This window comes from Hoplias malabaricus, chromosome 1 (genome assembly GCF_029633855.1).
Source record: "Hoplias malabaricus isolate fHopMal1 chromosome 1, fHopMal1.hap1, whole genome shotgun sequence".
Classification (NCBI taxonomy): Eukaryota; Metazoa; Chordata; class Actinopteri; order Characiformes; family Erythrinidae; genus Hoplias; species Hoplias malabaricus.
Genome location: NC_089800.1, coordinates 67,933,498 through 67,950,763, shown reverse-complemented (window position 1 = coordinate 67,950,763; position 17,266 = coordinate 67,933,498). Strand labels below are relative to the sequence as shown.

Genomic DNA, 17,266 nt, shown 5'->3' with positions numbered 1-17,266 from the left:
AAAAAAAAATAGTAACCTGTAGTTGTACATGTATGCCTTTATATTGGACATGCAATTATGTCACTGAAGACAAAAAGAAATTTAAAAAACATTCATTGGATTGTCTGCCACCTGAGGTTGAATCCAGTCATTTAATCCACTCTCTTTCTCACACTCTTGTGTTTATTTTTTTTTGGTATTACATCCACTTAGTCACTGACATTGTTAAGAAACTTTATCACTGATAGAGCATCAGTGATGTGATGGTGATTTGGTTTGATCTGTGTGGGGAAGGGGAGAACTGTGTGGAGAATGATTCAAAGTATCTGAAAGTAAACACTAGGTGTCAGTGTCCTGCAGTTTCATGAAACTGTACAATGAAATTGCCAAGCTCTGATTATTTATTTAAAAATGCTCTTATTGACAGGCAGTATTAAATGTTTTGCCAGGCCATATGTTGTTCACCTGTGCTTTAAATTGTATGGATTTCGATTTGTTTAGTTAATTGTAATAATCTGAAGTTTATTTGTAAATTTTATTTGCTCATATGTCTACTATGAGGGCAATCTAATCAAACAGTTCACATATTTTAGATTTTGGAGAGACGGTGTTAAAGGTTTGTTTTATTGCATTATTAAGTTAATAAGTTAACTTTAACACCTATAATATAATAAAAAAATAAACCTGTTCTGTATTGACTATAGTCACCATGTATCTAGTCTCAGCCACAGATTCTCACGTAAATGGAGTGACTGATACTTCAGTGGGTTAAGCCTCTATGTCAGGATGCTGCCAGTTGCTTTCTGATTGGCTACCTGCCTACTTCTATGTGTCATGCCAAAAGAGGTGGTGTGTGATTGGTCCTTTTTGCATGTGACTCAAATTACTTTTCCTGTAGCAGTAGGCAATTCTTAGGCAGGTTAAGTGGCGAAATGTACTAGACTCTTCTGAGAAAAACTACCATGTTTTTAATGGAGATATTTTGATCTACAAGGTCTTACTTGGTTGCTATGACACCCACTTTCACTGTTGCTTTTAGGAAGTTTTACAGTTTTATGGGACTTAAATAAAATGTTTTGATGGAATGTTTATAGACCTTTTTGTCTTGAAATTTAACTAGGGACATGAGTCAATTATTTTAACAAGGTTTTTTTTTTTTTTTAAATATCAGTCAGGCCCTAATATGCAGGTGTGTAGTTTTCTTTCTGTTTGTTTGTATGCGTATGCGCATGCATGTTTAATGAATTAGTTATGTGACCCTATGGGCTTTTGGATATGTGTTCAGCATTTCTTGTTCAGAGATATTCCTTGTTTTTTAACATTTATTCTTGTAATTCTGTAAGCATCTATATGTTGTTGGGCATGTTCGTGTTTTCCCTTCTCAAGAGAGTGAGAGAAAACTGTGTGTCTGTGTGTCTGTGTGTGTTGGAGCATGCCTTTGCTTGCAGTCACTTCATATGTCACGGCTGCGCTTTTATGAAGGCTTATTGTGCTTCTGCAGTGTGCTGTAGCTTTGCTCATCTTTATGCATAACTAACCACTGAATGATAATCATCTATTTATCATTTATTTGGCAGAATCCAGACGTTTTGCTTGTCTTGCTTGTACAGTATATGTTTTCCTGTGCATGGCCAGTGATCCAAAACACCTTTCAGAGAAGTCCTGGGCAATGTGGCCAAAAGTTTACCTACACATAATTTCTAAGATAATTAAATATTGATAAATATTAATTCAGTTTTCAGGTTGCAAGTGCACAGCAACGTCTTCTTGTTTGTCTAGAGAATAAAGAGCATTACCTAATGTATTCTAGTAACAGTTCTATAAATTTAATGGCTGTGCTGCAGATATTGTCTTGGAAAACATAAAAAGATAATTATTTTAACAAAATGCATCAAACACGTGCGGCAGTAAAAGGTAATCACAAAAACATACTGCCAAATAAATTGCTACAATGGCTAGCACTACATACAGTACATCAGATTCTATGTCTGTTTCTTAAGACATCTTGCATCATGGGTCCTGAAAATCCACCATCCACTGTGTTCCTTTTATTTTATTTATTTTTTTATATAAAATTCTCTCTTTGTGTATTTGTGTCGATGTGATCAGTATTTTAATCTAATAATATAAATGCCATGTCTTATTCTCAGTTCAAACTCCAGTTCCACTATGAGGCCCAAGGTGCCTCCTCCATTGCCCCCAAAGGTGAGACATGTATTCGTAATTGATTTATACAGTACTGAAAATTGAAAAATTATTAATTATGTAGGTTAAAAAAAATAATACATAAACATTATATATTTATATAAAAATTTAATCTGAATTTTTCTCTCTTTCTTTGCCCACCCCTGCCCTAGCCCAAGGCTTTAAGTCCGGTACACAGTGGTTCTGCTGCAGAAGAAGGCTGTGGACAGGGCACAATAAAGCGATGCCCAACGTCTCCAAATCCCACTCTTCCTCCTCCTCCCCGCCCTGCCTCCTGTGTGCCCCCTAGGCCGCCACCCCCTCGCCTGCCCCCCCACAGACGCAGCAGCTTAGGTAAAGTGCCCCACAAGCACACTCAGACAGATCCAGGAGGGGATGATGGGAGTTTTAGGTTCTGGGAGTGGCTTCATGCTGAGGAGCAGGAGGAAGACAGTAAGCCCAGTGGCCAGTTGATACTGTGTTGGTAGATAACCCTGCAAGTCTGCCTCAATCCTAGGCTTATTGGAGTAGAGTTTAAATGTAGTTTGAGTGGCTCCTGTATTGCTTTTTAGCTGTTTTTACAGCATAGTTTCCATAAATAGGTGTTATGAACTGGGAAGTATACAGTCTGTACAGAATTATTAGGCAAGTTGTATTTGAGAGGATTCTTTTTATTATTGAACAACAACTTTATCCTCAATTAACCCAAAAGACTCAAATATCAAAGTTTAATATTTTTGGAAGTTGGAGTGTTTTTTTTTTTAGATTTGGCTATCTTAGGAGGATATCTGTTTGTGCAGGTAACTATTACTGTGCAGAATTATTAGGCAACTTAATAAAAAAACAAATTTATACCCATCTCACTTGTTTATTTTCACCAGGTAAACCAATATAACACTGTTTAGAAATAAACATTTCTGACATTCAAAAACAAAACCAAAACTAAATCAGTGATCAATATAGCCACCTTTCTTTACGATGACAGTCAAAAGCCTTCCATCCATAGATTGTCAGTTGCTTGATCTGTTTACGATCAACATTGCGTGCAGCAGCCACCACACTGTTCAGAGAGGTGTACTGTTTTCCCTCCCTGTAGATCTCACATTTTATGAGGGACCACAGGTTGTCTATGGGGTTCAGATCAGGTGAACAAGGGGGCCATGTCATTATTTTTTCTTCTTTTAGACCTTTACTGGCCAGCCACGCTGTGGAGTATTTGGATGCATGCGATGGAGCATTGTCCTGCATGAAAATCATGTTTTTCTTAAACGATACTGATTTCTTCCTGTACCACTGCTTGAAGGTGTTTTCCAGAAACTGGCAGTAGGTCTGGGAGTTGAGCTTCACTCTATCCTCAACCCGAAAAGGCCCCACAAGTCCATCTTTGATGATACCAGCCCATACTAGTACCCCACTTCCACCTTGCTGGCGTCTGAGTCGGAGTGGAGCTCTCTGCCCTTTACTGATCCAGCCTCTCGCCCATCCATCTGGTCTATCAAGAGTCACTCTCATTTCATCAGTCCATAATACCTTAGAAAAATCAGTCTCAAGAAATTTCTTGGCCCAGTCTTGATGTTTTATCTTACGTTTCTTGTGGTCGTTTTTCAGTCTTTCTTACCTTGGCCATGTCCCTGAGTATTGCACACCTTGTGCTCCTTGATACCCCAGTAATGTTGCAGCTCTGAAATATGGCAAAACTGGTGGCAAATGGCATCTTTGTCAGCTTCACGCTTGATTTTCCTCAATTCATGGGCAGTTATTTTGCACCTTTATTTTTCAACACGCTTCTTGCGACCCTGTTGGTTATTTACCATGAAATGCTTGATTGTTCGATGATCGCACTTAAAACGTTTGGGAATTTCAAGAATGCTGCATCCCTCTGCAAGACACTTCACAATATTTAACTTTTCAGAGTCCGTCAAATCTCTCTTCTGACACATTTTGCCAAAGGAAAGGAAGTTGCCTAATAATTAAGCACACCTTATATAGGATGATGTCATTAGACCACACCCCTTCTCATTACAGAGATGCACATCACCTGATTTACTTAATTGGTAGTTGGCTTTCAAACCTATACAGCTTGGAGTAGGACAACGTGTATAAAAAGGATGATGTGATCTAAATACTCATTTGACTAATAATTTTGCACACACTGTATGCTCCATTTTGAGAGGGTTTTGCATAATATGTCATAAGAAGTGTTTGGTTTTCCATAACATGTACTCTTGTTAGTTTGAAGCAAGCATGTGATTTAAACATACCATTTGTGGAATGCTGAATGTGGGTCATAGCCTTCCATTATCTTAAAATATTTTACCTTGTGCCAGTTACATTTTATTTGATGAACAGAAGAAAAAATTTGAAAATGGATGTTTAATTAACTTTTTGGTATGCTTTTGTTTTGTATTGTTCTGCCCATTCGCCACGTTAAAAACGGCACTGATGTTGTGTATCTGTTTTCAGGTAATGGAGTTAGTCCAGCACAGCAGAATGGGGAGAGAGAGAGGCAGTCGACCCTTCCCACAATCCCCAGCCGCAAGAGCAAAGATATTCCGGTGAGTCTGACATCTTGTCTCACAGGAGCCAGCTCAGCTCCTTTTGTTAAGTATTATTATTGTTATTATTATTATTATTATTACTTTTTTTTGTTGGATATTTTAAATGCCATTTGTTTCTTCCCACTCTTACAGAAACCCGTCAGTAACGGCCTGCCTCCAACTCCTAAAGTGCATGTGAGTAAATGACCTTTTCTTTCTCTCTCTCTCACACACACATACATACATATACATACACACACATATTAATATATGTTGTAAAATCAGCAAATAAAGTGATATTTTCCAATTAAATGTACAAAATTGTGTTTCTGTTGTGACATTTTATGAAATGTACCCATGCCATGGTCAAGCAGACACACACTATGCTGGATTGTGCACCTAACGGTGATATGTCTGGATTAGCACTATTGTCATTAGCATGAAAAACACAATTTTTACTTGCAATCACTGAAATTAGGACAATGCTTCTCTTATACCTTTTATGTTCACCTGCTTATATGATTTTCACACAGAACAGTGTGAAATAAATTTTATATAAAATTCTCACTGTATAATCTAGGGCTGTCCTGAATATCATTTTTTTGGGCTTCAGAGCTTCGGTGAATATTCAAATATACAGGGAGTATAGTGGTGTATATTGTTGTCATTAACAAAATCTGCTTCTGACCCCTGCTTTAATATCCCCCTCTCCAGACTGCGCCATGGCTCATAGCGCGGCTTCGCTCGCTACGCTCTCTGATCTGCTAACTATCTTGTTAACTAAGGGCACAGAGTATACACAATTTAACCAGTTTGAGTGGAGATGCTCTAATTTCAGGCACAAAGCTGACAAAATTAACTGTGGCATCACCTCACTTTGTTGTAAGCGTGTTGTTTTAGCATGTTAGGCTGTTTTATATGACTGAGTTTTAAGATTCATTTGCACAAAGATTTTTATGTTGTTGAGCCTGAATATGGGTGGAGTGGGGCGAGCACTGTTTTTACTGCTGGTGCTTGAATGTGGCAGAGCGTTGCCTTTATCGATAATCACATTTATCCAAAAATCCACTTTGGCTCCCAGCATGGCTCCGGCCACTGAGTAGTTCACTAACTTGTGTGTTCCATGGTGCCACTAAGGGCACAGAGTGTACACAAATAAACCAGTGCTTCTCTGAGGTGTAAAGCTGACAAACTGTAGCTTTACGTGCTTGTAAGTAGGTTGCTGTAGTGTTAGGCTGTTTTAGGCTTCATTCGAGACTTTTATGTTGACAAGGCTGAATACATGTGGAGTGGAGGGTTGCCTTTATCTCTGCAGTTATCCAAAAAAATGAATTGTAAATTCAAAATAAAAAATTATAAACTGAATACATGCCCAATGAACAAATATCCAAATATTCAGGGCCAGCCCTAGTATAAATGCTCCCAGTGTGAACATACAAATTATTTTCTTTGTGCTTTTGTCAAGAGGATGAACAAATCAGATACATATTTTTTCTGATCCTTTCTGTGTTTATTTTTTTTTATTTATTTTTTTTTTCTGGGTTTTTAGATGGGTGCCTGTTTCTCTAAAGTGTTTAATGGCTGTCCACTGAAGATCCACTGTGCCACATCCTGGGTCAACCCAGACACCAGAGGTAGGACATAGTTAGAAATTAGAACAACACTTTCAGTAGGATTAAACCTGTCATCGTCCTCAGCCACTTGTAGTTTTGGAATTTGAATAAATGTTCAAACTATTCAAAATGTCATTGCCTTTACCTATGTAATATAAGATTGATATAATATGCATAACCAGTAAAGCTGCACTAGTAATCATAATTTTTTTTTATTGCAATGACTTGTCATAAGTCATGTCATGATGAAAATGTGAGTGAAAATGTCCAAAGCAACACAACAAAAGCAGTGAATAACAGCTTCATTCAAATTGAATTATCCACTTGCAGCAATAGAGCAACTCTTTACACTGCATATTGTGTGCAAATGATGTAGAGCTGAGGATAGAGCGAGGCACATAGGTCCACACTAAACAAAAAACCTAACCACGAATCCTGTCCCTTAACCTTGGCAAAAAGGAAAACTGCCAGGCCAGTTGCTAAAAACAAAATACCATTCTCTAAAGTACAACCACAAACAACCATATGAGGAGGGTTAAGTACATCACATGCTGTAAACCTATCAAATCAGAGCTAAAAATGTATATTCTGACAATCACTTGCCTTAATTTTTTTAAGTTTGTAAGTATGCATACACATTAAGAGACAACTAATTGAAAACATGCATTTCTGTCAGTATTTTAATCAGTATTTTAACTAAATATTAATGCTGTCTAAACGTGTTTTGTAAGAGTTCCTTAGTTCATTGTCTGTGACCGTGTATCCAGTTCAGGGTCGCAGTGTGTTCAGAGCTTGCTCTGAATCACTGGGAGAAAGGCCGGAACACACCCTGGATGGAGCGCTAGCCTGTCACAGAGCACCACACACTCACACATTCACACTTACACCTAAGGAAACCCGTGTATACACAGGGAGAACATGCTAAACTCAAAGACAGTGAACCAGTGAAGTACTTGAACCCACAAACCCAGGATTTGGGAGCTGTGCGACAGTGACACCTCCTCTTCACTGAAAGCAAAGAAGCCCAGACCATCCGCCAACTTGTTTGAATATTGCCACAAACAGGTTCAATGTCTGTGACACGTCACGCTGCACAAACTCATAACATTTAAGTTCAATTAAATAGATCATATACTGCTTTTATTTACTTAAAACCTCAAACAGGGCTGTGATAAATCAAAACTTTAAAGTTTCACACACTCAAAAAGAAGATATTGTTGAAGACAATTGATTTGTTACATCCCAGCTTTAAAATTGTAATCCCATATGACTTGTGCTCCAGGCATCAATAAAAAATAAATAACTGACACTAACATGTACTGCCTGGCTAAATATCTGTTGCCATTTACAGCACTAAGCAAAAAAAATAAATCATAATTGTTCATGTTTTACATCGAAATTCAGATATCCAGCATTACCTTACATTTCATATTTTGTCCATATGTACCCAGCACATACATAAATCAGAAATCTATAAAGTTATTATGGTCTGTGGCCTGTTATTATCTCTGAATTCTGATATTGTGGTATTATTTCAGACCAGTATTTGATTTTTGGAGCAGAGGAAGGTATCTACACCCTCAACCTAAATGAGCTCCATGAGACTACGATGGAACAGGTAAGAAGATGTAGTAGCTCAAATCTGATTTTTCAGCATATCCCATTTGGGCAGGACAGATTTTCTGCTGTCTGAACAGTTAAAAGCCACATCCCTTGACTTTTTATTAATTAAGTTCAAGCCGTGTTGTTTCAAAGCTTACCTTTTAACATGTGACTCAATTTGACCGGTCACATCAGATTTCATGTTTTTGTCACTCAGAGCATAGCACTTCTTTCCTTCCCACCATCAGCATACTGACATTGGCATCTTTACTATGAATACCAAATTATTGACTTGTAACCTGTGTCTAATTTACGAAAAGGACCCTGCCGTATGAATTTTTTATTTATTTATTTATTTTGCTCTTTGTTGCACTCTTTGAATAATCTTGAGTACCTTAGCACTCCATTTACAGCACTAAATCCAATTAAACGGGAAAAGATATGTTCATGCTATTGTTTGACATTTTTAAATATTGCTGATATGCACGCTATGCCTGGAAAAGCATAATTTGAAATAATGGGATGCAAGTGATCACATGCATGCTATGCTAAATCACCTACACCTAGGTCACTCTAAATTTGAGCTTTCTACTTTTTATGTTTCTCTCAGTTATTTCCACGTAGATGCACATGGCTGTATGTAATGAACAACTGGCTTCTCTCCATATCTGGTAAGATTTGCTCATCCAGTAAACAGACAGGAAAGAATTAAAGGCAATGAAAAGCAAGCTGGAGAGAGATATTCAATGCAACTTACAAGCAAATGTCTCATATTAATGTGTTTGTGGATGTGTGCTTTGCAGGTAAAGCCTCCCAGCTGTACTCCCACAACCTGGCAGGACTCTTTGAGCATGCTCGACAAATGCAAAAGTTGCCAGTTGCCATACCAACATACAAACTGCCTGACAAAATCATCCCCCGGTAGGTTCATGGCCATTTCAAATTTGAAAACTTTGCACCTTGGTTAGCTTTCAAAAGAAAAAGCAGTTTCTGTTTGCAGGGGCTCATTCATTGATTTAAAGCAGTTGTTCAGTGACTTGATGTAAAATAGTTCATCATGAAGAGACTTGGAAGTTCAGACAAAATATATATTAAATAAAATATATCCAGAATGCCAATATCACAAATACAGTCACTTTAGTTACTTTCAAAACCTACAAGTGAGCCTACGTGTATTTTTAATATACACTATTGCTAATGGTTAGGCAATGATAAATATGAAGAAACGTGTGATTTCATTTATTTATTAATTTATTTCCTTTTAATAGCGTGTATATGTCTTTCATAAACATTGTGTGAGTTTTCTCTTTAGTATACAATAGAAGCATTTATTGCATTGTGAACAATACACTAAACCTCCTTAGAATTCTTTGATTGTTTTACATGATCAAACTCTCAAACTATGGAGTTTAGTTTTATTCTAGTTTTGTTTTTTGTTTTTTTTATCCTATAGGAAGTTTACAGTGTCCAATAAGATTCCAGACACTAAGGGCTGCCAGAAGTGTTGTGTGGGTGAGTGTCACAAGTTTTAAAGCACAAGTTACACGTCTTGACACACCAGCAGACTTCAAGTTTTGTGGGCAGTGTTACTTTAAACTTTAGATTTAATTAAATAAAATGGTACCAAATAATTGGAGACATGCCTTTATTAAATGCAAGACATTTAGGGCACATTAAAGGACATTTTCTCAATTTTGCATGTTTTTGTAAATTCACATTTGCATACACTTCATCTCCATATGTTTCTGAACAGTTAATACGCCTCTGAATAATATATGAAACATATGTAAATGTGAATTTAAGAAGATTTAAAACAATTGAGAAAGCATCCCAAAGATTTAATGGCTGATGTTTTTGGTGTGTGTTTATCTGTATGTGTCTGCAGTTCGTAACCCATACACAGGACACAAGTATTTGTGCGGTGCGTTCCAGTCCAGTGTAGTTCTGTTCGAATGGGTGGAAGCCATGCAGCGCTTCATGCTGATCAAGGTGGGGAGTGTGCGCATCTACATAAATTTTGTATTTTGAGATTTTACTACAACACTGGTTATACGTCTGTTATAGTAGGATTACAGACCCTGTGTGTTTCTTGGTGTAGAGTATAGACTTCACGCTGCCTTGTCCTTTGGAGGTGTTTGAGATGCTGGTGGTCCCAGAGCATCAGTACCCTCTGATCTGTGTGGCTGTGAGTAAGGGCAGCCAGCCGGACCAGGTGGTGACCTTCAGCACAGTGGACCCTAACGCTCCTTTTCCCACCTTCACTGATCCTGGTACAAATCAGTTTATTGGTCTCTGACATTATAATAATTAACATACAATAAGGTTAATTCTTCAGTGCACTTGTTCCCCACAGTTAATGGGTGATTCTGAGGGACTGAATTTTCTTGTCCTTACTAAAAACATTACATGTTTTTTGCAAATAATTTGTATAGTATTATTACCTTCAGCAAAATTCATGATATGAAATGAATGTAATATTAGTGTGTACAACACGTACTTACTGAAAACATCCTGGTGATGTAACTCTGTTTTTTTTTGATGATGATTATGTATGGAGAGAGATTAGTCTCAAAATACTTTACAAATGCATAAATGTTAATCCACAAATTAAACACAGGTCACAAATATGTTTCACACAGGTTTAAACAAATGTATTTATGAATGTAACTGAATTTGTACAAATTGCAGACTGTGAGACACAGATTGGGATATGTTCATTTGTGAATAGTGAAACATTTGTTATTTGTGTTAAATCTGTGGATTAACATTTACGCTTTTGTAAAGTATTTTGAGACTAATCTCTCTCCATAATTATGATGATATTGCTCTGTATAATACATTTCTCTTTACTGAGTTGTTTAATGCTGTCGTTTATGATTAGACACACCCCAGACATGTGTAATTCATGTTACTCAGCTGGAGAGAGACACCATACTGGTTTGTTTGGATCGTAAGTATGGATTACTCTCTTTTGTTTGCATTATGCTTGAGGTTAAAAGTTCAGCTCATACAATTTCACTGAATATGAAGATGCACACAGGTTTAATTATAAGTGTCTGTGTGCGTGTACTTGTAGGGTGTATAAAGATGGTGAATTTACAAGGCCGGTTAAAATCCAACAAAAAACTATCTGCTGAGCTCACTTTTAACTTCCAGATTGAAGCAATAGGTGAGTAAATTTGTACTTGTTTATTTCTGTGTTTGTTTACAGATTTTCTCAACCGCATCATAACTTTGTGTGACTGTATTCTTATTTTAGATATTAGTATTTTTATTTGTTGGTAGTACTCTCTGTAATAAAGGCCTTTTCTTTTTTTTTATTTCAGTTTGTTTGCAGGACAGTGTGCTGGCATTCTGGAGGCACGGAATGCAAGGACGGAGCTTTAAAACCAATGAGGTGCGTCTGGGGTTGCTGCATTTTTATGAAATATGAGTTTTGTTCTTAGAAAAACACTGCTTATAGGAACACAAGATAGTAATTTCACCTTAAATTTACAACTTGTAGATCATTGTGATGCTCCACTTGTAATAGAGAGAATAATAGAGATCTTCTGTCATTGCTACTCTGAACATAGCACAGCAGAAACTGCACTATGTAACTTTTAGGTGAGGGTTGGAAACCACACCCCCTCCCTCCCAATTCCCCTTGATTTCAGGACAGTGCTGTAAAAACTAATTACTTTCTGCATGTGTAGAGGGAGCCCATGAGCAAAAATACCAAAGCATGTGTTTCCAGATCATAAGAAAAATCCAAAATGAATTTCATTTAATGTATTCTTGCTCTCTCCCTACACCAGATCACACAAGAAATCTCAGATAACTCGCGCATCTTCAGACTGCTGGGAGCTGACAGGTAAGAGAGTAACTAGTCACTAGAATGTTTGTGTTAAAATCTCTTAAGATATTCCTCTCCAGAATTATGTCTCCAGTTTGAGGGGACTGGCTTCAGAAATTATATTCTAACTAACTTGTACTGTTTGTGTGGTTCTGCTTTATAGGACAGTTGTGTTGGAAAGTCGACCAACGGATAACCCCACAGCGCAGAGCAATCTGTACATCCTCGCAGGCCATGAGAACAGCTACTGATCACACACACCCTCACCTTCACATGTACACATACACACTAAATGGCATTCCGCAGCCAATCAGCATAACGCACTACATCCCTAGCCATGGGTATAAGCTATGTGTATGCACGTAGACATTCCTATTAAAAACAAACAAACAAACAAACAAAAAAAACATCCTTCCATGTGCAACATGCCATTTTATTAAACTACTTTACGCTACAGTTAAAAACACTACAAACAGGAGGGAAATACAGCTTTTCCGCCGCTCGACTTGACACAACACTACAATACAAATCATTGTACACAAAAGCAACACAAAATCTCACAACAACAAACAAACAAACATGATGGCCTATTTATTTATGGTAGCATGTTACGGAGATGTAGATGGCATCCTCTTTTTAGTTGTTAGAGTATTTTAAATGTCATCAATCCTGCTTGCAGCCTTCCCTCTTCCTTATAGTCAGAGGAGCCAAGCCTGTGGTCCAACTTCTCCATCAGGAGTCCATAAACGAATCTGTATTTACTTCTCCAACAGAGCGTAACTTCTGTGTAGGTATTTGTTATTGAATTGTAATGATCTAGTAATATGCTTGTGAATTTATGCATTTACAATGTAAGAACAGGTACGTGCATAGAAGTTACAGTATGCTAATATATCTGTGTACATACTTTGGTTATTCGGACACCTGGTAAGAAGCAGGACCACGTGATTAAAGCCCAAGTCTGCCCTCATACGAACCCTTCCAGAACTGAAGGAATATTTCATCCAAAATTATTAATCGGTGAACGTAAGTGGAGCAAGCAGATATCATGCTAACTGGTCCATGTTTGCGTTTGTCTTATTTATTATTATTTAAAATTGTGCCCTTATGTATTTATGATTTATGTTATCAGCGTCCCTGACACTTCTCTTTCCGTGAGGAGTATGTTTTTAAATGAGAATGCAACCACAGCCATTCCTGCTTATCTCAACAAACATGAGTTAATGACAGCAACATTTTACTGTTAACTGTAAAAGCTGCAGTTTTGAATGAATTATTCCTTCAAAGCTGTATGTATTATGTATTTTAATTCAGTCATTTTTCCTCAATGTTACCCTACTAGTGTGTGTATATATAAACAGTTGCCAAATGAAGATCAAAATTTGAGGATTATAATATTCAGTATTTGTTCTGTTACAATTAAATGGTAAGTTTTATAGTTTAGCCCCATCAAAATCAGCTTCTGGTTGAATAATAGCAATTTTAAAAATATGTACTCTTAAATACTCTTACTTAAAAATACATTCACAGATGCTGGACACCCTGTTCTAATGATCTTGTTGATTTTCGAACTGAAAATTTAAGTAAGGAAGGCAGCGGGCAGTTCTACTGCCACACAGCTTCAAGCTCCTGGGGTTGTGGGATCAGTTCCTGTCTCTGGTCACTGTGCACTGGTCTCTTTCCACAGTCCAAAAACACAAGTTGGCTAAGCAAAATTGTCCCTAGGTGTGTGTGAGTGAGTTAATGTGTGTCTGTGATGGACTAGCACCCTGTCCAGGGTGTTTCTGCCTTGCGCTCAGTGATTCCAGGTAGACTCCAGCCCCACCAGGAGCCTGAACTGGAAAATGAATGAGTAAAGAAATAAATTCTACTGGACAGTTTTTATTCATCTGATAAAGACAGAGTTTATAAATGTGCCATATTTTTTTTTCTGCACAGGCCATATATTATGTTTATTTTTTTGACATAATTACTTTGTAGAGGACATGTACTTATTTTCACTTGGAAAATCAACAAATCATGTCATTAAACCAGGGCCCGATCTTTGCATATAGTTTATTTTATTTTTCCATTCCACTTTGTGAAACTTGAACTTTTGTGAATTTTACTGACTGTAGACAGATTGTTACTTTGTATTAATCCCATCACAGAGGTTTTTGTCCAAGTGTCAAGTTTGCTGCCATAAACCCTGGCTGTATATGCAGAAACCTCACCATTTAATGTTTGAAGTTTAAGCCAGGACTAAAGAGTCATATGGGCCAGATCCATAGTTTAAGCCTTATTCTTCATTAAAAGGACACAAAGGGAGAATTTCCGTTAACACTGTTTTTGTAGGTGGAGGCTAAAATCGAAAGCATGTTTCAAAACAAACAGGTCCTTTTAATTTTTTTTCTGCAATTTCTTTAAAGTCCTTCTCCAGTCATTGATATAAACCAGTTAACTTCATGTCTGTTTAACAAAATTATTTTTTAAGCTAATAATTTATATACATTAATGCCCTAAAAGTGGCTTTTATGTAACTCTACATCTTCAAATTCATTCAACACACGTGAATTTATGAATATGCAATTAGTCCCTGCCTCTATCTCTTCTCATTCTGCCCTTCCACCACTCGCCTTCAGCTTATGCATAAATGAAAAGCCCTGCCCTGAAATTTGATGGTACAAGTTTGTTAGGTTTATGTATGATGTCATATAAACCTGGCTGCCAGAATCTGTGATTTTGAGACTGTTCTTAGGCAGTGAAATTTCAAAGCATAAATGCTAAGCCATGGCATTCCCTGCTAATTTCACTCATAAGTCTTCTAGTGTATAAACACAACACTATGGTAAAAAGCCTGATTATTATGGGAGAGGGTCTTTAAAGAAAAAAAATATGTATAAAAATCTATCATCACTTGATTCCACTTTAGCATAAGGATTATAATTGTATTAATGGGAAGACGTTTTGCAGATCATGACATGGGACAGTTGTTTTGTACTTTATTGCTTTTAACAGAAAGCCATGCCTCACGTTTTGATGATTTCATAACATTACTAATCACTGTATTGAAAAACATTTGCACAGTTTTATACAGACTATAATGTGACATTCGCTGTTGGCAAGAGCACAGGTGTTTCGAGATGTAAATAAAATGCAGTAACACACATGCATCGCTTTAAACTACAGACATGTGCATTCGCACTCAAGCTGTGATGGTGTTAATGGATAGAGTAGACGTATATAAATTAATGAGAACTAATAGATGTAATGAATATGGTGAAGAGATGCAGTACCAGTCAAAACTTCAGACACCTACTTATATTAAAATAGAAAAGATAGTAAAATTGTGAAATAAAACTACAATAAAATCAGCCTCATTTATTGGCAAGAACACTACAGCATTAAGAACTATGAACATTAGTGAAAAGGACAGCAACTGAGCTGCTGTAAAACAAGTGTGAATTACCACAACACAGATGCCTTACTAAGGCCCCACCCACAGGCATCTGTGTAATTATGAACGTTAAAAAATATCACCATCAGCATTTTCAAGAATCAAACAGTGCCACTCCCTGGATTTAGGCTGTGTTTTTGCTAGTCGGTGATCCTGAACTGGACAAGCGGTTACAGACAATGAATGATTGAATGAATTTTGTGTGTTAGTGTAACTTTATATCTGTTCTGGGAGATTAGATTATTGATTGTGATTTTATTAACTGGTATTATCATGTTTAGGAAAACATCAAAATTGCACAAGACTACTAGGCACCAGCATGTAACGGCTGTGGCATGTACAGGCAACGTCGACAAATCTAGGGAAGTCCTATTCTCTCTGGTTTGTTTACATTTGGGAACTTGCCATCTTTTAAGGTGGAACTGTTCGTTTGAGGAGAAAAGTGTGTTGTTTGTACGTGGCTGAAGTTTAACTTGTGTGTTTTTATCCACTGTTTGAATTACTACAGAAACTCACTTGTATCCTGAGTTGTTTAGTTTTATAGCACTTTTGTTTTTACTTTCATGCAGTTAATGATCTGAATTTAGAGTCATTTTTACCTTAAGAAATCTGAAGCAGCAAAAATAAGTCAATATTACCGTACTGTGGAGCGGGAACAGAGCAATTTAAACTGGTTTCTAGGAGTTTTTCGTGTGATGTTTGTTGTTAATAAAATTCCTGAAAGTTACCTTTAACGTTGAAAGGAAAATTGAAACTAAGAATGTAACTCCTAATTAAGTTAGGAATCACTGAGGAACATTTTGGGCTGATTTAATGTCATTTTTGAGCTGAACATTTAGTGTGGTGTGCACAGACTTTTGACTGGTGCTGCATTTGTCGGTCTCTGACACTTCATAAGGAACAAGGAACAATGCAATGTCTTGCTGATGCAGTGTGTGTAAATATGAGAGAACTCGGAGAACTCTTCCCTGTGTGGTATCACTTATGGAAAAAAAAATCTTAATGCATTCCCCTTAACCCAGAGCGTTTACTGACATGAATGTTCACCTTATTTCAGGAATGACAAATATGATGTGTGTCTTGTCGAAGGGCCAAATTTAGCAATCGAATTTAGGCTACTTTTTCAGGTTTCGAGATTAATCCAGGGCTAAAATATTTTAATGCAGTTAACCTTTATTCACTTTGTATTTTAGCTGAAGATTAAGAATCAGAGCTGCATTCTGTAAGAATTCTTTGTCCACATTTGTGCTTCTGATGTGGACAGATTAGGGCCTGCTGTGCAGACATTCCACATGGCTTACCAGTCAAAACATGCAGGGTGTAATAGTTTCTTTAACACTGCTCAGAGCGAGATATTTTAACCCTTTCACAGACCGTTCGTTTTCCAGTTACCAATATCAATAAACGATATGGTCACACTGTAAATTCCTCTTATAGCTGATTTAAAGTTTGTATCAGAAGATTCAAATAATTAAATACACTGTGCCCAAAAGTTTGTAGACACCCCTTATAATATGTACTACTACTTACTACTTTAAGTAAAGCCACACATGAGCCTATAGGTGACCATGCTTAATACCATGTTTTAGCTAGAGTTGTATAAATCCCCCAAGCATTGGGTTTTGTGGAATGATGCAACATCCAGTCTGTTTGTGATCCAGAACTAATAATGTAAATCCTATAAATATAAATCTGATAAGGCTTTAAAGTCTGTAAAATTTCTCTGCTTACGTGAGCTACAAATGAGAAATAATGTTGCAGTCGTATCAACCTTTCAGAATGCAGCTTTTGTCTTTGAAAAGACATTGGAAAAAGTCATAGGTTTATATTCCCACAGTACAGCATGTGGTAATGAAAAAACAGCTAAATTGTTTTTGTCGGCTGCATTAACATATTTGATTCACACTGCAATGCACATGACCTGTAAATACTGTAAAATAATATTTGGTTTTCAGACTGTATAATCGTCTATATTTTGTTTCAAATGTGAAACTGATCTATGAGACTGAAGTAACACATTAAAAGAAAAGCCTAAAACCAGTTGTCATTGTCCATCTCTGACTCTTTTCTGACCATAAGA

The 17,266-nt window shown here is 36.9% G+C and overlaps 1 protein-coding gene across 5 annotated transcripts in view; it reads left to right on the top strand.

Moving 5' to 3' along the window:
• map4k3b (mitogen-activated protein kinase kinase kinase kinase 3b) overlaps positions 1-17,254 on the top strand; it is a 34,727-nt gene extending 17,473 nt beyond the window's left edge. For 2 of the 5 annotated variants that reach the window (XM_066671733.1, XM_066671725.1), the window contains 16 exons: positions 2,130-2,184; positions 2,337-2,517; positions 4,627-4,718; positions 4,854-4,895; positions 6,250-6,334; positions 7,852-7,931; positions 8,526-8,586; positions 8,719-8,836; positions 9,369-9,427; positions 9,801-9,904; positions 10,014-10,185; positions 10,797-10,865; positions 10,992-11,084; positions 11,242-11,312; positions 11,713-11,768; positions 11,914-17,254. In XM_066671733.1, the coding sequence (XP_066527830.1) occupies positions 2,130-2,184; positions 2,337-2,517; positions 4,627-4,718; positions 4,854-4,895; positions 6,250-6,334; positions 7,852-7,931; positions 8,526-8,586; positions 8,719-8,836; positions 9,369-9,427; positions 9,801-9,904; positions 10,014-10,185; positions 10,797-10,865; positions 10,992-11,084; positions 11,242-11,312; positions 11,713-11,768; positions 11,914-12,001 (1,426 nt within the window). In that variant the 3' untranslated portion in view covers positions 12,002-17,254. Of the gene's footprint in view, positions 1-1,150; positions 1,169-2,129; positions 2,185-2,336; positions 2,518-4,626; positions 4,719-4,853; positions 4,896-6,249; positions 6,335-7,851; positions 7,932-8,525; positions 8,587-8,718; positions 8,837-9,368; positions 9,428-9,800; positions 9,905-10,013; positions 10,186-10,796; positions 10,866-10,991; positions 11,085-11,241; positions 11,313-11,712; positions 11,769-11,913 lie in introns of all 5 variants that reach the window. The other 3 variants (XM_066671749.1, XM_066671741.1, XM_066671716.1) reach the window with 2 other exon arrangements.
• The last annotated feature ends 12 nt before the right edge of the window (positions 17,255-17,266 follow it).